This window comes from Petromyzon marinus, chromosome 33 (assembly GCF_048934315.1).
Source record: "Petromyzon marinus isolate PM22_M1 ecotype Great Lakes invasive population chromosome 33, UKy_Petmar_22M1.pri1.0, whole genome shotgun sequence".
Taxonomy (NCBI): Eukaryota; Metazoa; Chordata; class Hyperoartia; order Petromyzontiformes; family Petromyzontidae; genus Petromyzon; species Petromyzon marinus.
In genome coordinates, this window is record NC_133699.1 from 14,336,018 (window position 1) to 14,357,722 (window position 21,705).

Sequence of the window (21,705 nt, forward strand, 5' to 3'; positions counted from 1 at the left end):
AGGGCGGGGGGCGGCTGCCACCCCAATGGGTGACGAGCGCAGGCCACAGTGGCGGTGGCTGAGACTGTTGGTGGGGACTTTAATTGTGGTGGATCTAATTGTTGGTGGTGGCGGCTGTAATTGTTGGTGGTGGCGGCTGTAATTGTGGTGGATGTAATTGTTGGTGGTGGCTGTAATTGTGGTGGCTGTAATTGTTGGTGGTGGCTGTAATTGTGGTGGATGTAATTGTTGGTGGTGGCTGTAATTGTGGTGGCTGTAATTGTGGTGGCTGTAATTGTTGGTGGTGGCTGTAATTGTGGTGGATGTAATTGTTGGTGGTGGCTGTAATTGTGGTGGCTGTAATTGTTGGTGGTGGCTGTAATTGTGGTGGATGTAATTGTTGGTGGCTGTAATTGTGGTGGCTGTAATTGTGGTGGCTGTAATTGTTGGTGGTGGCTGTAATTGTGGTGGATGTAATTGTTGGTGGTGGCTGTAATTGTGGTGGCTGTAATTGGTGGTGGATGTAATTGTTGGTGGTGGCTGTAATTGTTGGTGGTGGCTGTAATTGTGGTGGATGTAATTGTGGTGGCTGTAATTGTTGGTGGTGGCTGTAATTGTGGATGTAATTGTGGTGGATGTAATTGTTGGTGGTGGCGGCTGTAATTGTTGGTGGTGGCTGTAATTGTGGTGGATGTAATTGTTGGTGGTGGCTGTAATTGTGGTGGCTGTAATTGTTGGTGGTGGCTGTAATTGTGGTGGATGTAATTGTTGGTGGTGGCTGTAATTGTGGTGGCTGTAATTGTTGGTGGTGGATGTAATTGTTGGTGGTGGCTGTAATTGTGGTGGATGTAATTGTTGGTGGTGGTGGCTGTAATTGTTGGTGGTGGCTGTAATTGTGGTGGATGTAATTGTGGTGGCTGTAATTGTGGTGGATGTAATTGTTGGTGGTGGCTGTAATTGTGGTGGATGTAATTGTGGTGGATGTAATTGTTGGTGGTGGCTGTAATTGTTGGTGGTGGTGGCTGTAATTGTGGTGGATGTAATTGTGGTGGATGTAATTGTTGGTGGCTGTAATTGTTGGTGGTGGTGGCTGTAATTGTGGTGGCTGTAATTGTGGTGGATGTAATTGTTGGTGATGGTGGCTGTAATTGTTGTTGGTGGTGGATGTAATTGTGGTGGATGTAATTGTGGTGGATGTAATTGTTCGTGGTGGCTGTAATTGTTGTTGGTGGTGGCTGTAATTGTTGGTGGGACGGTGCCGGCGCCGCATCAACAAGGAAGCCCCCCCCCCCCCCGCCAACCTTGTTCAGGGCACCAACATGTCCAGTCCAGGGCTATGCCGATCAACGCCCTCTCGTGACGAGTCCTGCCCAAAGCCCATTTTACTGAACGTGGACAAGATCGGCAATCACGGGAACTGTGTTTTTAAATGTTGGACATTTTGACACCGGGTGGGTAGAGGTCTGAATTTGCTGTCTGCCAAACTCCATTTTGACGTTATAGTTTACAACTCGACAATAAAAACATTTGGTTGAGGTGGTGGTAATAGTGGTGATGGGACCTGCAGTAGCCCTCAGATCCCCGGGGGGTTGAGCCAGCAACAAGTTTGGGATATGGCAGAAGTCGCGTCGGCCGTGATAACCTCTTGACCTAATTTCAGACTCGTACAGGAAAGGTTCATACGTCTGAAATGTAGAGATGTGCGCGCATTACTCTCCGCAGTAGTTACGGGACAATTGCCACGCAGTCAACATACAGCGTTGTGGAAAATAGCAAACCTACCGTCACACACAGCCTGTTTAACTTATTTAATTGTTCACCAAGACATGAAAAAATCACGTTCTATTCGATAGCACAGAAAAATCATAGTGGAATCATTTAAAATAAAAGTAGAATTTACACAGAGGAAAACATTAATTTTGCAGCAATGACAATTATCATGAACGTTCCCTTTTGTACAGTGACCCTTGGACAGGCATTTGGGTGGTTTTCAAATGTAGATATACAGGCCAGAAAGTAGCAAAGGTTCCAAAATGCATCCAGGAAATACAACCAAGCGAGGTGTGTATATTTGGTGACTGTTGGACGGCATGTCACAACACACTGGAACACGCGGGTCTGGTCTAATTCTGAACAATGACGCAACAACACTCAGTATAGCTTCTGTGATGTAATTGTGCAAAACTAGTACAAAAATAAATGCCAATATTGGAGCAAGTCCATTAGCTGCAACATTTTTAGCTGGAATATTTGAGCGCCAAGCGGTTTGGAAAATGTTTTCGGCAGCACGGTAAGAGAAGCAGATTTTAAAAAGGTTCCCTTGTGTTATTTATAGACATCACCACTGCAGATGGGAACATACGAACCTTATGGCAGTACCCCCGGGATTCCATAGTACCCCGGCTCTTGCATAATGTCCGTGATGCAGTCACGTTTAGTCTGTCGATGGTCGGCGATGCGGCAATCGACTCATCTCGACGAGCTGTACACGATGCACCACCACCACGGTGTGTGCGAGCGTTCAGGGTTTCGGCGCAATCGTCCTCGCCGCGTTTCGACATCGCGGAGTGTGGCACTCATTTCGGATTGATTGGTTACCCCAGTCGCGGAGTTAAGTAACACCCCTGGAAAAAAAATAGTGTCCCAGAAATAAAATATTTACCCTAATTGCCTCGGCCAGTTTGTATTATTTGGTACCCCAGGGTACAGCCATAAGGATCACGTGCAGACGCACGGGAACCGTCTGTGCCAACAGGAAATAAAACATTTCAGTGAATGTCAGCTCGCGGCGCCACACTTGGGTTGTCCGAATATTGTTGTACCTCAGTTTCTAGGGTGATTTAGGCGTCCGGGTAATACTTGGGGTCGATGCGGTTTACTAGAGAAACGGCTCATGCTCTTACGTAAAATGCTGCATGATTTCAGTGTTCAATACAAGTCAAAGTGATTTCCTGCTCAAATGAGCATAGATAAATTGGTGCTCATCTCCTGTTTACACCCCTGAACAAGTGCTGGGGGGGGGGGGGGTTATCCATTTGACAGCCATTGTCGACTTCCCCACAAAGTGGTACTTTATTTTATTGGCACGGAGAGATGATGGGCCGGCTCAATCCCCAGAGACGCTCACTATACCATTGAGCCACCTGGCCTTTTAAATCACATTTAATGTAAAATATAGTCCTACTCAGTAGCAGTTGGAATACACTTATAGCCTCAATTTTAAAAGTGCCAATTGAAACACTCCAGACTTGCTGAGACATCTGAATGGGTAATTTTCCACTGATTAATGCGTTTTACCTGGAATGGGGACGTTAACTCGTTAGAAGAAATCTTTAACATAAAAGATGATTACAAACTTGGTATTTGTGGCGAAACAAATCTAAGCACGTTTGAATGCATTGAAATCTTTCCAATTATTAAAGTTTATGCGAATTAGGTGGTATTTTAACTTGCTATTAAATATTGCAATTGATTTAATATCAATTAATCTACTTACAATTATTGTGTTTCTGATAACATCCATTTTTTAGCCCGTCAAAAATGATTGTTCACGTTTATTTCAGGCCTCCGATGACAGAATCGTGGAACAAATGCATATTTTGTTTTAAGCTATGAACCAGGTATGCGACCCTTGCTTACATGACCGAGTGTCTTTGTTGCAGACTTCCTAATAGAAGTGTACAGCTTTAGAGGCGATGATCTGTGTTACAGGTGTTGAACAAACAGCACGCAAAATAAAATCAAAGTGGTGAAGAGAGATGCAATCGAGATTCGTCCTTGCTGAAGGTATTCCGCGCGAGTTATCCCTGGCCAGGTTGGTGAGAACAATTCTTGTACAAGACAACCAACTCCTGCAGGGACGATTACAATTCTGGATGTTCTGTGGGAGGACTGTCACGTGTCATGAGTGACGACGGAGGGGGGGGGGGGAATTGCAGCATTCAATAGTTTGTTACGGAGAGTGAAATGGGCTCCGGGCAACTTGAGTAAATTTAACCAGAGAGTCCAAGTGCTACCCTTATCCTCCAAACAATGTAGATTGCTCGGATCTGTAATGCCTGGTTAGGATAACCATGAAGATAACATAATTGTTAAAATAACACATTAGGAGAAATAAAATCATCCAGTGAATGTAATCGTCTATTGGCAACACAAACCAAAAGTCTTGTGACAGTGGAGCACATTAAACGAGATTCTCATTGTTACCGAATGGATAAATTGTTCTTGCACAAGGTCACATTTCTATGTTGCAACGAGGAGTCAATCGTGCTGCATCTCCAGGACCACTGCGCAATGGTCTCGGAGGGCCCAAGTCGGAACCAGGTCGGGCCCAGGTCGGGCCCAGGTTGGGGCCCAGCTGAGGCCTTTGTGTGTCAACAATTGCTCAAAGGGCTCAGGGGCCCTTTCCTGCTCCATCTCCACTGCACCTGCACCCTTTCCCTGCCCTTAGCAGCAGGAGGCAAAGAGCATACATGTTTTAACTTAAGCTTGTGTGAGGTTAACACACGCTTACAATATTTGTTGCCTTTTTTTCTAAACCAAGACACATTCCGAAAAGTGAAGCGAAGCGAGGGACACCACTGACTACACATCTCATTATCAAGTTTCTCCCCCCCGCCGCCCCACCCGCCGTGACGTCTGGCTCTGAGAGCGGCCAGGGGTGACATTGTGCAAACGTGCTTCTTCTGAGAGGGAGCCACGTGGCCCGGGAAATCGATGGGGGTTTGGGTACCGGGGTCGACCCAGTGAGGCCGCGGCGTGCTACTCGGGGCCAAGGTCACGCGCCGAGCTCGCTAACCCGGCTTGCTCGCTTCCCTCCTGCTGTCAGAAATGACGCAGTGGTGTAAACGTGCCGGCACGTCTCACAATGCCCAATGCCGGTGCCGGCACGATGAGAAAAGCTCCTATTCTACGATATTTCCACAGAGGGGAAACTGCAGTGAACGTGAGCCGTAGGACGAACAGCTTTCATATTGGGACTTCAATATTTACATTTTGACCATTAAATGCGGTATAAGTAGCACTATGAATCATTCATTCAGCATAAAGTTTAATCGGCCCTTAGAGAGAACCACACATTCTCAACAACTTACCCATTATCAAGCACAAATGGATATTCATGACGAAAGATAGGACTTTCTTCATGTTTGAAATATACAGTATGTCTGTTGCCATTTGATTGGAATTAGTTGGGCAAAAGAGTGGATATTGTTTAAGTTGTATATTTAGGAAATTTTGCAAACAAATTATTCTCCCGTGTTAATTTCGCCAGTGAAAGAAAGAATTAACAACGGTAACCTCCTAACCTGCAGTCCTTCGCAGCGAGCCCAAGACAGTGGCTCTGTCGGGCATTGCACGTAAATCCATTCTCTTTTTGCAGCTGCTAAAGATGGCACTTTAAGGCTGAACAAATGCTGTGTAAAAGGCCACAGAAAATATTGAGCAGGCTGTAGTACGATGTCCTCAAACGGTGACTTCAAACACCTTTAACCAAACCAAAGACTACTCAACTTGCCAAAACGGATCAAACTGTTACACCAGGCAAGTTTGGGACACCTCTCTTGCACGTGGCTCGTCGCACGCCGGATCCGGCGAAGGCAAAGTTCACAAAGGGAGAAGACAACCGATCGAGGGGAAACGCCGTGCAGTCACGATCCCGCTGCCTCTGCTTCTTTTTTGTCCGCGCTGTGGCGATAATTGCAGCAATCGGGAGTAGCGCGTGTGTCGAATTGCACGCAGACATCTCGCACAAGTACAAAATTGAGGTAATGTTCTCATGATGAATGTGTGCTTTACAAGGATTACGATCTATAATCGGGCAAAGTAGCGAGCTGGTTTCTCCTGATCAGGCTGTATTAGGCCCAGGTGAAGGACTATTTGGACGTGCGGGCTCCCACCACGGAGGGAGTGCGTCACGTCTGCTCCCACACGACTCTCACCACGCGTCTCCCACACGAATGTACCCACCCCGCCTGCTTGCCTTGCGACACAGTCGGACACCCAGGCAGCCTGCCAGCTGCACCCTGAGGTACTATCTCTGCCTTGAACTTAACAACAAAACCCAAGTGTTGGAGATGCATGGTGTTTGATAAAGGAATGTAACAAGTTTACAAGCCCAGATAATGATCAACTCGTCCAACACACCCCCCCATCCCTCACGTAACACAAGACAGCCAGGTTAAAGCTTTACAGACACAGTTCTTGACAAAAAAATAACAAATAACAGTGAACCACAAACAACCTAACTGTTTAAGTGGCAATTCCGGAGCTGCACTTTGCACTCGTGATTATAAAGGCTGAAAAATTACTTCCAAATGCTCATCAGTCTTGTCACAAATGCAAATCGCCTGGCGCGCTTACCACAAGACTTGCCTTAAGACTGCCAATGAAATACAAAGCAATAGCAAGTAAACAGCATCGCCAGCAGTAGTTTATTTCTTCATTTCATGGTAGTCTTTTGTTTAAATTCATTCACAGAATGCAGTCTCTCTCTCGTCTGTCTTTTGATTCTTCAATTACAACTCGCGATTCCGGGTAACGCAGTCTCTCGCTGCTGCTGCTGCTGGACGGTGACGGTCCCCCCCCCGCCTGTTGCTCGACTGCTAGTGCTGCTTTTGCAGACGTATCCGGTCGGCCTCGGGGTAGGAGGGGTACTTGACGACCTCCACCCTCTCCTGCACCTTGTAGGAGGGGTAGAGTCCCATTCGGCCCGTGCGACGGTTCACCCCCTTGGAGTATCCGTCCCAGTGGTTACCCGCCACTCCCACCGTGTCGCCCGGCTCCAGGGCGATCTCGTCGGGCGAGCGCGGCTCGTGGCGGTAGACCGCCGCCTGGTTGTGGGCGTTCTGCCCCCCGAAGTAGTAGATGTCGTCGAGCGAACGGAACGAGGCGGACGCGTCCGTGTGCAGGGTCTGCATGATCTCATATGCCACGCGACACACCTGTGGTAACAAAGACAACAACAACCAGCGACATGAATACTTGAGCAGACAATATGCCTTCCTCTCATATCTCATCCTCCGTGTATAAAGTAGAAAGGATTATTTTTTACACTCATCAGCCCCACGCAGCCTTCTGCGAGTGAATTATTTCAGGAGCACTGGCTCAATACTAAGGACCTCTGGACCGGTTTTGACACACATCATCTCATCGGTAAGTTAGTAGTCACAAGAAAAACATCAGCAGGAGGGCAGAAGGAAAGCAGCCTCAAAAGGCGTTTGTGAAGAGACTGTGGAATTGACAAGCGCTTCGTTCTGTTGACCTGCCTTAGTAGTCCGGTGTCAGTCTTTGCAACACCACAGAGTCCTGCGTTGTACAAATCCACCCAGCCCCTGTAGGCGAGGAGCTGATTTCATCGGTCCGTCTCCTCGGTGGACGCACTCTCCGGCACGTTCTCTCCATTGGCTGCCACTCGGTTATTATTCTCAACCAGTGGCCAGCAGCCCTTCTTAATTGGCCAAAGCCCACTAATTAACAGTCAACATGATGTCTTTGAGCGGTGTGTGCTCTGTAATCGATGTGTTCCTCTTTCTGTCTTTCAGCGTAGTTTTAAGCGTGCACCTCTCCATGCTTCTTTGCACATTTTCCATTTTCTAGTTAACGTCTGATTTGTGATGTCACATAGGGTATACAGTCATACCTCGGTATACGACCGCTTTGGAATACGGCGAATTTGGCATACGTCGTGTCTTGACGAGAAAAAAATGTCTTGGGATACGACGTCTTGCTTGGGGTACGACGTCTTGGGATACAACGTCTTGCTTGGGGTACGACGTCTTGCTTGTGATACGACGTCTTGCTTGTGATACGACGTCTTGCTTGTGATACGACGTCTTGGGGTACGACATCTTGCTTGTGATACCACATCTTGCTTGGGATACAACGTCTTGCTTGTGATACAACGTCTTGTAATAAGACGTCTTGCTTGGGATACAACGTCTTGCTTGGGGTACGACGTCTTGCTTGGGGTACGACGTCTTGCTTGGGATACGACGTCTTGCTAGGGATACGACGTCTTGCTAGAACTTGTATGGGTCTGGATGAGTCGCCGCGTAGCCGCGTAGACCCCGTTCACGACTGAGACAAAGCGCCGCTCCTCAGTCTGCCTGTAGATCTCGTTCAGTGCACATAACTGTGCATTTTCACGTGTTATTTGTCATTTTAATGTATGTATGCATTTTAGTACTAAGTAGTGTCTACATTATGTTATACAACCACATTAATGTATAATATGCCATATAAAATATAATTTCTTATACTCTGGAACGGATTATTTCCTTTCCCTTTATTTCTTATGGGAAAAACTCGTTTGGTATTTACGTCATTTTCGGTATAAGTCCTCCTACCTTCTGGAACGAATTAACAACGTATACCGAGGTAACAATTGTATATGCATCTTTATAAAAAGAATGCTTCTGTAGAAAAACACATTATTATTATTATGCTCGTTTACTACATATGAACAACGTGGGGCAAGCGACGCCCGCACGTTGAAGATGTCGATGCAAGCTCTGGTCCCCCCCTCCACCGCGGACGGAGCCCTGGGCCGCCGGCATGCAGCGCCAGCTCTCACGCGATGCCGAAATCAACACCGCGCTGCTGATCGTCGTTGGCGACTGCACCCCCGAGCTCCGCTCCACCGCCGCGGCTCCCCGTGCAGTGAACATTGCTCCCAGCCAACGTCCGGCGCGATGCCGTGACGACCCGGGGAGTAGTACCACAGCTTAAGGACAACATCGGTCCGCAGCTCCAACGAGACCTAGAAGAATCGCCAAGCCGTCGGCTGACATCCAAGCGGCCGAAAAAGAAGACGTCGGCACTCGCCGCACGTGATGGTGGGCTGGGCGTGGACGTGGCAGCACTAACACCTCGTGGAGGACGCGAGGGTGGAAGCGCCTCCGGGTTTCTCTCTCCCACGACGACCGCGGTCCTCGCCACACCGTGCTCGGACATCGGCAAACGGAAGATCGCAGAATCGCCGAACTGCGGCTGTGGTGAAGTCTAAACCATCAAAGGCATCGTCGACGGACCGCGCCATCCGTGGAGTGTCCCGGCAGTGTCGCTGCGACCCACATAGCGTCTACTGCTGCCTCCTCCTCGGATTGGTTGGAAAACACTGAAGTGTTCAACTCTTAACCTGTTTAATCACCGGTGCTTTTCCATCCTGCCATGCAAAAGAAGAAGCCTAACCAAAAAACCTGACTCCCCCAACTCTTTTTTTCAAGAGGATCCTGCAAAGTTTTAGCAGCACAGGACGATGATTGCTATGTAGATTGCAAATGTGAAATTGACAGTGCAATTTTTAAAATTTGCCTAATTTTGAGCATCTACCGTAAAGCAGATGTTGAACGTCTTTTGCACCGTATGTAGCCAACTGTGCTAATCCTAGGTACGGGTCTATGGTGAGTACTTGCGGGTGTACGGTTAATACACCCGCAAGTATTAACCAGGACGGACGTTGGATTCAAACGGCGAACTTCAACAACGTTGGGAAGCGTTTCAGAATCGCTCGCGAGTTTCGCTTGCGTTCAATGATTGCATTGCTATTCGACTGCAAGCGGTGCTAGCCCGGTGGTGTGCATGGAAACCCATGGCAGGTGAAGCCAATTCTTTCACAAGTGGGAGAGTTGGCCTCTTATGAACGTGCCATCCGCTGATCGCGTAACCGAGCGTTGCCCGTTATTCGCTCTCACGGGAGGTACGAACACGCTCTGCATGAAACTACACCGATGCCATCGAATTGGTGACCAGACTGCACACGCAGTTGCAGTGTTTTCGTCAGTTGCTTTTCTCAAACGCCATACAAAATAAATGTATCCGTAGTTTGATGAGTTTACTTCCGTTTTTTTGTAAAACCAAGTTGAGAAGTCAAGTGGCCAGGATGCACAAAGCAATCATCGCCTCTGAATGGGAGACCAATGCCCCACCTTTGCAAGCGAGGTACCAAATTACTGTGCGTCGCACAGGGAAGGCTGCCACTGGGAGTGCCCTTTCAAACGTGTGAGCTGTGATGTACGCATTAATACTGAATTTCTTTGCGCACCGTTCGTATCCAACCGTGTTAATGGGAGGCGCGACTGCGAGTTGATTGTCGCGTGTGCAGCGCCCTTGAGAGGGACGCTCGGTCAGCAACGAATCGTGTGACGGTCGCGTTCGCACGGGCGAGCTGAGCGCGTGGCCACACAGCGTCGGGGGTCACCTGGGAGGAGAAGGTGCAGACGAGGAAGTCGCTGTGTGCCAGGAAGTGCACGTCCATGATGACCCCGATGAGGGACTGCTCCGAGTAGCGGTTCTGCAGGCCGGCCGAGCGTGAGATGGCGTTATCGCTGATGAACACGTAACTCGGGTACCTGCAGTGGACGCACGCAAACACGCGAGTGAGAGGCTTAGGACGCGCAAAGGAATACAAAATTTTCCAAGTAATTTTTTTTTAAATATAAAAAGCTTAAATAGTCTCTCCTGAACAATGCGTGTTAGCACAGCTCGTCCGTGTTGATGCAAAACAAAAAAAGTAAAATTTCTCAATAAATAAAATTAGAAAACTTTCCCCTCCGTATTTCCCTGCTGCTCTACTCCTGCAGTTCCATGATAACCCGCCGACATCCACGGGTCACGGATTGCGGTCCGCGAAGCGTTTTCCAACCGACCGCCGTGCGCTGCGGATTACGGGAGGAGTCGCGATCCGCCAATAATCCGCAAATTACGGGGATTCACGGATTAGTGGAGCGTGGATTACTGGAGTTCTGTTAACCTTCATGTTTAACGTGGAGAAAAAGCAAACAGGAAGTTGGCGTTTTGTTTGCTTGTTTACTTCAGTACATAAATTCTCCGCTGCAATGCCGACGATCACTTTGTCGCGCGTCGGGGAAGGGGCTTCTTCTAGCAGCGGATCAACAACGGACCGCGAATGACGAACGTTATCCGCTCGGGGACGTGGGCCCTTCCGAGCGGGAGTCGCCCACGGAAGGGGGGGGCCGCGTACTTGGCTTTGGCCTCGGCGAGCAGGCCCGGGTCGTCGGTGGCCAGGTAGACACGCTTCACCTCCACCGGGGCGCTGCGAGCCAGCAGCTCGTAGTGCTCCTCCACGTGGCTCATGTACTCCTCGATGGCGTGGAACGCCGCCTCCGTGCCCACCTTGTCCGTGCGCCGCACGTGAACCCTGCGGACGTGCACAGGCCCGTCGGTGCGCGCCACCGGATGCGCCGGCTCTCGCTAAGACGCAGCCGCCACCCTAAATTGGGAAGGGTTTCTGGGACATCGACTGGCGATTCACCCTCGCCACCCGGCCCCCCTTCAACGGTGTTCACAGACAAACGGATATGACTCATAAGTAAGGCGCCGGAGCAAAAACGAGGCAGACTGTCGGCCGTGGAGGTGTGGAATCGGTTCCTATCGTTATGCAGTGATTGACAAGTGAGACGGTGAACGCGCGTTTGTTCATGGCAGCTGGGTCAGACTAAGGTCAGACTAAGGTCAGACTAAGGTCAGACTAAGCTTTAAATCTGGATCCTAAGTTTTAATCCACGCTCTATTGATGACATCGATGCCGTTCACAAACTGCTGTCTTCTCTCACCAAGCGTGCCGGACGTGAGCGGTGCCAACCCGTCACGTCGCCGTCATTGGTCACGCAAGCTGTGCTACACTCGCCGTAGCGACATCGACATGGAAAATCTCCTAGACGCACTGCACTAAAGCGCCACCAGGCGAATTTAAACATTTGTTAAAAATGTCGTCTCCAACTATAAAGTCCATCTCTCTCCGCTCTCAGTTTGTGCTCTGATGAAGGGCCATTTCTTGACATGTCAGCCTACGATAATTATTCTCTAATGAGACGGCATTAACTGTACGAATGCATGGTTGAGGTTTTATTATTTTTGTATCGGCTACGGGCGACATTTAAAAAAAAACTAGTTGGTATACTTTGACCAAACGAATACATTTCAGGAATACAAATACGCGAGGGAACGTGCGCTCTGCGCGCGTTCAAACATCGAGTCGTGTCGTCTGCGTGCGGTGCGGTGCTTTACGCACCCGACAATGGGATGCTCAAAGCCCATCTTCTCCGCGTTCTGTTGAATCTCTTGCTCAAGCTGAGGCTGCGGTCGCACCAAGAACTTGATGAACTGGGAAACCCACCACACGGAGGGGTCGCCATGCAGGCGTGAGACGCGCTCCCACAGGTCCTCCGGCACGGCCAGAGGCAGGTAAGGGGGCCGGGGGTGGAGACTGTCCACGATCGGCAGCTCCACGACCTGCACGTCACGGTCATTCGCCTCTCCTGCAAGCGCAGCAACACACGACGCTCAGCAACAAACACGATTACCACTCGCTCCACTGCCTCACCTGTACAGCGATCCACACAATTACCACTCACTCCACTGCCTCACCTGTACAGCGATCCACACGATTACCACTCCACTGCTTCACCTGTACAGCGATCCACACGATTACCACTCGCTCCACTGCCTCACCTGTACAGCGATCCACACGATTACCACTCGCTCCACTGCCTCACCTGTACAGTGATCCACACTCACTCCACTGCCTCACCTGTACAGCGATCCACACAATTACCACTTGCTCCACTGCCTCACCTGTACAGCGATCCACACGATTACCACTCACTTCACTGCCTCACCTGTACAGCGATCCACACTCACTCCACTGCCTCACCTGTACAGCGATCCACACAATTACCACTTGCTCCACTGCCTCACCTGTACAGCGATCCACATAATCATCCCTCACTCGTCCCGTGTCAAACCCATTCACGGGAAACCCACACTCACTCCACTGCCTCACCTGTACAGCGATCCACACGATTACCACTCGCTTCACTGCCTCACCTGTACAGCGATCCACACTCACTCCACTGCCTCACCTGTACAGCGATCCACACAATTACCACTTGCTCCACTGCCTCACCTGTACAGCGATCCACATAATCATCCCTCACTCGTCCCGTGTCAAATCCATTCACGGGAAACCCACACGTGGCGCTGTTACAGCGCTGTTACAGCGGTGGCGAGTGCGGCGATTCACGAGCGGTGGCGATGGGGTAACGAAACGCAGCGAGAGACGCCGCCGCTTACCGGACCAGTGGCCTGTGCTCTTCCCAGAGCGGTCCCTGCACGTCTCGCTGACGGGCTGGAAGAACTTCTCGAAGCCTTTGGGGCTGTAGCGCCAGCCCCTGGACTCGAGGATCATGGTGCGCTGCGTGCCGTAGGCGATCATGAAGCAGTAGACGACGTGGTGCAGCTGGCAGCCGTAGCCGCAGCCCTTGTTGATGTTGCACACCAGCTTGCGTGCCGTGCGGCAGTCTTTCGGGTTCTGCATTGGGGACGGTGGCGACGAACAGTGGGAAATGTCGGCGACGCACTTTGGGAGACATTAACATCGTGCTTGCGATGACTAAATAATATCATTGTTGTTTTTAAATTGGGTGCAATTGTGAACAATAGCCACGAGATCAGAGCTAAAGCACGATAATGAACATTTATTTGGGCGTCGATTATCCGGCGTGCAACATTATCCGGCGATCCCGGACCGATCCCTTAACATCGGCATGCTTGATTTCGGTGTCAAACATTAGATGCAGTACATTATACACCACATACAACTTAAACAATGAAAATACTGCAGTATGTCCATCATGCCGTTGCAGAGTCTTCGAGATTGGAGTGGTAAGTACGGTACAGTAAATACGGTAACTTTTTACGGTAGGATATTTATTTGTGTCTATTTGTATGTTTATTTATGGCAATTTCAGAGTAAACTAATTTAAAACACGAAAAGAACACAACACCTAAAAACATGTCATACAAGAATGTACAAAAATAAACTCTTTTAAATAATGTTTAGTGATTATCCGACGTTTTTGAAAATCCGGCGTCCCCTCCCCCCCGAAGCCGCCCGATAATGATCGATTATAATCGATGATCTCCCGTGTGTTCATGATCGCGTTTTAGCTCATCTCACTGGGTAGGATGCTTATACATGTGCTTGTATTATAACCAATCAATCTTCATTCTACGTGCCAATAATTCATCCGTACACCCCCCCAAGGTCGTTAAGATCTGCAGACTCCGCCTTTCTGTGCGGACCTCGATCCCGGCTGTGCTCCTGAGGTGAGCGGCCAATCGCTGTCTGCGCCACGGTTGTGGAATTCCCTACCGTTGGAAATGTTATCCGAAATGTGGATTCTTTTAAGTCTCGTCTTAAAACACATTTTATCAATCATAAAGGTTTTTGGGTTAGATCGCCTAAGTATAAATGTGTCGTAACCCTCCACCACCCGACAGAGCCAGTAAGGTTTGTCATGTAAACAACGCGGCAATTAGTTTACTACTTCAGCCCACCGGTGTGTTAGAGAGTAATTCCACAACATTTACAATTTGAGTACGACGTTTCACTGGTAATTACATCCGGCATAATCGCGCGTTGTCCTCAAATTGTAAATGTTGTGGATTTACTCTCCAACACACCAGTGGGCTGAAGTAGTAAACTAATTGACGCGTTTTGTTTCCGTGACAAACCTTACTGGCTCTGTCGGGTGGCGGAGGGTTACGACACAACATTTATACTTAGGAGATCGAACCCAAAAAATCTTTATGAATAAAATTGGTCGCGAAAGCCTCCTACGTGTTAAACTGACATTTTCTTCAGTCAGTTTATTCTATTTATCTTCTCCATCTCTCTTGGCACTTTCCTTATCCTTCAAAGGAAACATTGAGACATTAGTGGAAGGCACCTTACAAATGTAAATTATTATTATCGCCCACAATAAAAGTCGGCATCGGTGCGCATATCACAACGGAACGGTACAAGGGGGGACAACGGAGCAACAGGGGTGAAAAAAGGAACCCATCACGACCTCAGCGGCCAACGGCGACTGCGGAGGGTAAATTGCAACCGCGCGCAACAGCACAAGAAAAATAAAGTCGTCAATAAAATAAGGTCCCATGAGGTAGCTGCTGCTCACACCGAGCTCTCAATGCCCTGATAGTGCCATTGTCTTTGTGCTGTTCGCCTTTTAGCGTCCTCTGGTCTAAAACTGTTTGAGACTAGGCTCTAAAGAAAGCTGTCTCTGGTGTCGACCAATCAGTTTCAAAGACAATCATATACTGCCAGAGCATGTTGTTTGTTTGCATGTTCACCACAAGTATACGTGGTTAATGCAGACATTATTCCTTGTCTGAATTTGGTGTTTTTAACATCAATTTCCAGAAAGGGTAAAGCTTAATCCTGTAACATTTTTTTCTCTCACGGATGAAAAGTGTCAAGGGTGTCGGCCAGGCCGCTAATGACCCCACGAAACACATCATGATGAGGTAGTTTTTCTCACTTAAATGCGCAATAGTTGCAGTTTTTGATAATTTAAACTGTGAGCTTTACAGCCGTGCAAACGAAAATATTTGGCAACGGAGCGCGAGGGGAAGCGCAGCCAGTCCATTGTGGACACAGAAGAGAGGTCACTTGCAGCAGTTCTGTGACATCTGCTTCTGTGAGCCGCTCTCTAACACACCGCGACACTGCACCAAGTGATTTTGCTGTGACTGGTCCCACCTGAAGACGGAAGCTTGCTTTGCCTCCGAAACGTCGTGTTTTAATTGTTTCTTTTATTTTATTCCAATTTATTTTAATTTGTTTTACCTACGTGACTTTACCGAAAAACACGACATGATACCAATCGCACAATCGGAAAGGCAGATGGGAACGGGCAGTTAATATTTAAGCAACAGGGAAAAAGGCCTTCTTGTTTATTAGAAACAATTTCAAACGTTCATTAGTATCGCAGTGTCACACTCAAAGAGTTCTTTTTGGAAATTGTTTTGCAAACAGTGATGTGAGTTTCCAGCGTAAATTTGTCCATCAGGTGGGAGTGTAGTGACTAGGAAATGTTATTTCTGGTCTGTCTTGACAATAAAACGAAGTGATTCCTGCTGCTCATATGAGCATGGAAGGAGGCAGTGCTCATCCCCTATTTCATGGTGGAAATTCCACATTCCTATGGTGGGGGCAAACCCACCAAAAGCACACCCACTGTTGACTTCCCTGAAAACTGGTACAGTGGTCCCTCGGTTAACGATAAAGATTGGTTCAACGAAAGCCATCGTTAACTGAAATGATCGTTAATCACATGTTAAAGACTTAATACGTTCCAAGACGATGGAAAGTTGGCCTTTGTCATCCTAAGAGCATAGTTTATAATATTTAAACACGCACTTTTTATAAATATATGTTCTGAGAACATCAAAGCATTAATATAAACATGGAAAAATAATGGATAGAGCATGAAGGCACACAGAGCATAAAATAACAACGATTACCTGAGGCTAAGAAGATGAGACATTGAAAAGCGAGCAGCCAGTTGCTCTCAAAACGCTTATAAAAGGTCATCGCTGATTGGCCGAGGTCTGCCGAGTCCACTTAAGAGCGCTCCGATTGGCCGAAATTGGCGGCCGCGTGATATCGTAAAACGTTTAGTTAATAGAGACAATGGGACCCCCCCCCCCCCCATGGGAGGGCCGATCGTTAATCGATGACATTGTAAACCGAGGGAACTGCTGTACTCATTTTATCTCGACTGGAGGGATGAACTTCCGCCGCAGTAGGATGCACAAACGGTCACATGGTGGACAAGCCAAGCTGCTTTGCACCACTGCTGCTCAGGCAGTCTGATATATTTTAAAAGCCGTGCGTCGGCTCGTGCGCTCCCACCCCCCAAGCATGCGGGCGTGATCAAGAGGCAGGGCCAAGCAGTTAGAGGTGGGCATAAACCTATATTTAATTCCCGCAGGCGGATTCCTCGTATGAACTTCATTTCAAGGGTCCGATGCCGAATGTCACCTCGGGCTGGCCCTGCGAGCTGTTAGCGTGCACAGTGCGCCAACGGCTAAAGGCCCAAGGCCCGCTCTGCGCGGAGGACACAGCGCGTGAGTTTTCCTCCATAAATACGTTTCATTTCTCTGCCAGTTTGGTGGATTTATTCCGATAACTGACCATGAAAATGTAAAAAGAAATTTGGACTTAATTTTATTGCAATCAGATTAGGGACACACACAAATGGTTGGAGCAAAAACTATTTTTTGTAATCACAGGGGATGCGTCATTGTGATTCAGACATTAAAGCATGCTGGAAAACCGAACTACGCTTGGTGATTACAATGATAAAAAAAAATCATATTCAAAGATGTTTCTCAAGATAAGGAAGCTGAAGCGAGAGCGATGGAGATGTCCCATCCTCGAAGCACCCAGCAGCACTGTCATGACATGGAACACCAAGAGATCAGAGTTGGTTAATATGTTTAGACAATCATTTTTTGATTCATTTATTTCTAATTACGTAATTGGCGTGATCTCAAGAGACGAAGAAATCTCCGTAAAACGACTTAAAACTATTTTTATTGTACCAGCTAAGCCCCACTGAGCTGTGTAGCTCTTTGTCAGAAGCCTCCTGGCCACAAATGATAGCTCAACGAAGTGGTTTATCATCACGTGGAAATGTACAGCAGCCAAATAGTCGAGACGCATGTCGATTCTAAATGTGGAGGGGAAAAACCGGAGGACCCGGAGAAAAATCCACGCAACCACGGGGAGAGAGAACACGCAGACTCCAAATATACAGCTGCAGGCGTCAGGGTCGGGATCCAACTCATGCGCCCTCCTGCATACTGGGCGAGTAGTTAACATCTCTCTTACAGCTGGCAATGCATCACCCCGACCGCTTCCTGAACACCGCCGCCGCCAACCTACACGTCCGTAACAAAAAACCCTGCGGGAGCTTCTTTGATGCAAGCCAGTAAAGCTGACAACTGTTAATTCCCCGAGCTGGAATTTAAGCGAAGGTAAATGAAAAACCCCAAATTGGTCGTGAAACGTTTTGAGCGTAAAGTCATCGGAGGCCGCGGTCGAGACCAACGGACTCGCTCCGCTTGGGAGCCCGGCTACCTGGAGTCGAACCCAGGTGGCTCAGCAGAGCCAGCTCGGCGCTCCCGATCTCCCTGGGCCGCACAGCCACCTCTAAATTTTAGTTTCATGAATCTGATGTGGGAGTGTTGAATAAACAGTCACAAAAAGCAATTGAAAAGCCACGTTTGAAAAATGTAGCTGATAATGTGATTAGAAATCATCATGTCCCAGATTTGTGAATGTTTTTTACAAACCAAACAGACTATAGCCATGAAATATGATTTAGTCAGAATATTACAATTTCCAAAAGATGGAATGAGTTTAAATAACTTAAGGGAATCACAAGACTAGATGATAATGATCAAATAACACGTTACTCTGGAGAAGAGACATAGTATTGTCTGTCATCAGATGACGTTAAGTGGTTTGCCTACAAATTCATTTTCAGTAAGTGCATTTTCAATATCTCACAACGAACCAAGAATTCTAAAGCAACTACAAAAAGTCACAGTATGAGGTCCGTACCACAGATTTAGATAATAGACGCAAGAATAGATGATAATGATCAGGTAACACGTTACTCTGGAGAAGAGACGTAGTATTGTCTGTCATCAGATGACGTTAAGTGGTTTGCCTACAAATTCATTTTCAGTAAGTGCATTTTCAATATCTCACAACGAACCAAGAATTCTAAAGCAACTACAAAAAGTCACAGTATGACGTCCGTACCACAGATTTAGATAATAGACGCATCACAGCGCAAACAATCGATATGTAGCTGATTAGCAGCAACAGCACAAATTACCCATCAGCCTTTGCTGCCCGGAGTGCAGCGATTCACCACCGTGCCCCCCTCCCCCCGAGGGTCGCCACCTTCCCCCTCCACAGAGCAAATGCAGACACGTCTCTCGGTCAGACCGGGGGTCGATCGCAACGGTGCCCCCCCAACCCCCCCCCGACCCCCCCGCGTCTCTTGCGCAATAACGCCCAACCACAAAACACTGCGTACCAGACCTCGGCGCAAACTCAACTCCTGCCACCTGAACACAGGCGCTCACTTCCTAGGATGTCCGGGTGAAACCTAGACCTGTTGCTATGGTGATCATTGCACGAGTGCGTCAACAGGCCTAGGTTGTGCGCCAAAACGCAATTTGCAAGCGAACCTCACAGCTCAGCGTCCAACTGTGATTGTTAATGGCAGAGCCCAGATTTAAGTTTTTTCACAGGCACCCAACAGTAGCGCGACTTCACCAAGCACCCGCGCGGCCCTCCCCGTCGCAACGGACGTTGGCAGCGGAAGCATCGCGAGGGAAAAGCCGTGACCTTTCCGGGGTTGGCTACGTACGCTGCGAAAGAAGTTCAACATACATACGTGTGTGCTGAATGGCATGCAGAAAATGTGCACGGCAGACTGTTTTTTTTTAAATATTAAACGCGGCCTCTGACCAAAGGCCCGAAGCACCAAGCGGCCAGCAACAAACGTCACCATCAAAGCTGTAAACGATGAAGTGTTGACACGTGTCTTGACATGAGCAAGGTTTTACAACGGCCGTAATTTAATTTTTAAGCATTCGCATGAAGAGATATTGGTTGAGTAGCTCAGAGGCATTTTTCACCACGCCAGAGATTAAACGTTTATGGCATCGCGTTAAATGTTTATGGCAGGAAGGGGAATGTTGTTTTACTTCCATTGGGCGGGTTCGTTGATCTCTTCTTGACTTGTGCACAGACAAGGCAAAGGAAAGTAAGGTGCACTGTTACAAAGTACACCGTGCTTCATTGTTTTAACAATGAAGCACGGTGCGCAGACCTACAGCGGATATTCAGAAGTCATTATCGAGTCCTGTCCCAATGTATCTTCCCTGGTGGCGAGTATTGCTGCTGTGACGACGCGTTCCGGTACTCAACTCCTCCCAAGCTCGGCGCTGGTACCCGCGTTGAATGCTGCTACCCGCGCTGAATGCTGCTACCCAGAAGAACCCATTTTTAAAAACACTGATAAATAATTAAATTAACACTCGGTATCAAGTGACAGGCATTACACACGACACGTTTCCACAAAACATGGGGGGAGGGGAGTGCTTATCGCAGTCATGTGCCAATGCTATCACACTGCACAAGACGGCCATGCACGGGGCAGCCTTGTCCCCTCTCATGGGGCAGGACCAAGCCACTGGCTTCTAATCCAGAACATGCAAACTCCAAATATACAGGCATCAAGGGTTGGGTTCAAACCCACAAACTCCCGTATACCACGTGAGGTAGCTAACATCTCGCCACCCCAGCACCCCGACATGATGGATCAGTTACTTCCATTTCCTATATGGAGGGCCAGATATATGAAGGAGGCATATACTGTCTGCTGATGATGATCGTTGTGATTTTATTATAGAGCCTTCGTCGAACTTGGAGCCATTACTAACAAAGAGGGTCCTTGCCCATCAACACCTGGCAGTTCACCAGCATTGGTTCAAGCGAGTAGCCTGACTGCTGATGAGACACCGAATATTGAAACCAGCCCACAGTTTGTGTTTAACCAACGCCGCTGACATTATGCGCTTCCCAGAAGGCCGCACAACTAAAGAGAAGTGTAACAAAAACCATCTACTTAATTTTTACGTGGAGAGACGGATATCGGTAGGAGGCGAATTGCCAACTACGTATTTATTTTGTTGCCCATAGTCTCGACAGCGGCAGCATGAATCCTCCGCTACAATAATTATTAATTGCCTCGCTGAGATTAGGGTCACAGGAGACAACACATTCTGTGTGAGCCTGGCAAGAGAGACAAAGACGATGTTGTCGCTATAAGCTACTGAGGTCCAAAAGCTTAACAATACACCCAGGAGAAGCCGAAGCTACCAGGTGCAGCTTCGTCTCCTCCCACACCGCGCGTGGACACTTCACCTTCGCAATAAGGGGTGCGTTTTCGAAGGTGTAATCATGCACACGACACCGTCGCGCTGTCCAAGAGAAAAGATTATGAATTGCAAAATGGATTATGGATGTTTTTGTTTGTTACTAACCCTTTGTCTACAGATGCCAGAATCCGTATAAGCTGCAATAAACGCGTCTTTGGCTAAGAAAGAAATCGCAAACAAATACACACCAAGATTAAATACTGTACTTGGATTGCAAGGCATCATGGGGAAACTCAGTAATACCTTCAGTGCCATCTGTTACTGTGCGTGTGCACAGCAGCCTGTACTTAGCAACCAGCGCAGAGGAAGTTGGGCGCACCGTCTCGTACATCTTTAGAGTTGATGTGCCATTCTAATTTTCGTCTAGCAGTTCCACGGTGTATAATAGGGAGAGCTGTTCATTACAACAGCCCTCGACGCAAGTTGTGGCAATAGAGGCGACAGGGCTGTTGCTCGACTGTTCTACGGTAACTAGCCTATAGCCCGTCCAAGGGTGTATTTCAGTAAATCTGAAACATTCAAGCGAAAAGCAGAGCGCGACGTCATATTCATTGCATCAATTTGCGTGCAATTTGTCAGGCCGCGGTGACACAGACTTATTTCATTTAAAGGTTATAATTCCTTGTTCATCATGACGTCCTTTCTATGTCTCAATATCATTATGGAGATCACGTGACGTGATAGCCTTTGTAGTGAGGGTTATAAGTTGACGCCGAGGAGGGGGGAGGAGGCGTTCCCCCCCCCACCCCCCCCCCATGTAGAGTGACATCACCTGGTCATGATTATTAATGGGGGGGGGGGGTGCTCCATGTGGAGTGATGGAGTGACGTCAAACGCTCATGATTATTGATGAGGGGGGGCGGGCATGTGGAGGACGTTGCCTGTTCATGATTA

General features: G+C 48.2%; 1 protein-coding gene across 1 annotated transcript in view; it reads right to left on the bottom strand.

Annotated features, from left to right (window-relative positions):
* Window positions 1–1,773: 1,773 nt before the first annotated feature.
* FUT8 (fucosyltransferase 8) overlaps window positions 1,774–21,705 on the bottom strand; it is a 32,281-nt gene continuing 12,349 nt past the window's right edge. Inside the window, exons 5-9 of the mRNA XM_032965260.2 lie at window positions 13,072–13,309; window positions 12,011–12,257; window positions 10,961–11,137; window positions 10,178–10,328; window positions 1,774–6,920 (exon numbers count right to left, since the gene is read on the bottom strand). Of these exons, the coding sequence (XP_032821151.1) occupies window positions 6,582–6,920; window positions 10,178–10,328; window positions 10,961–11,137; window positions 12,011–12,257; window positions 13,072–13,309 (1,152 nt within the window). The 3' untranslated portion in view covers window positions 1,774–6,581. The remainder of the gene's footprint in view (window positions 6,921–10,177; window positions 10,329–10,960; window positions 11,138–12,010; window positions 12,258–13,071; window positions 13,310–21,705) is intronic.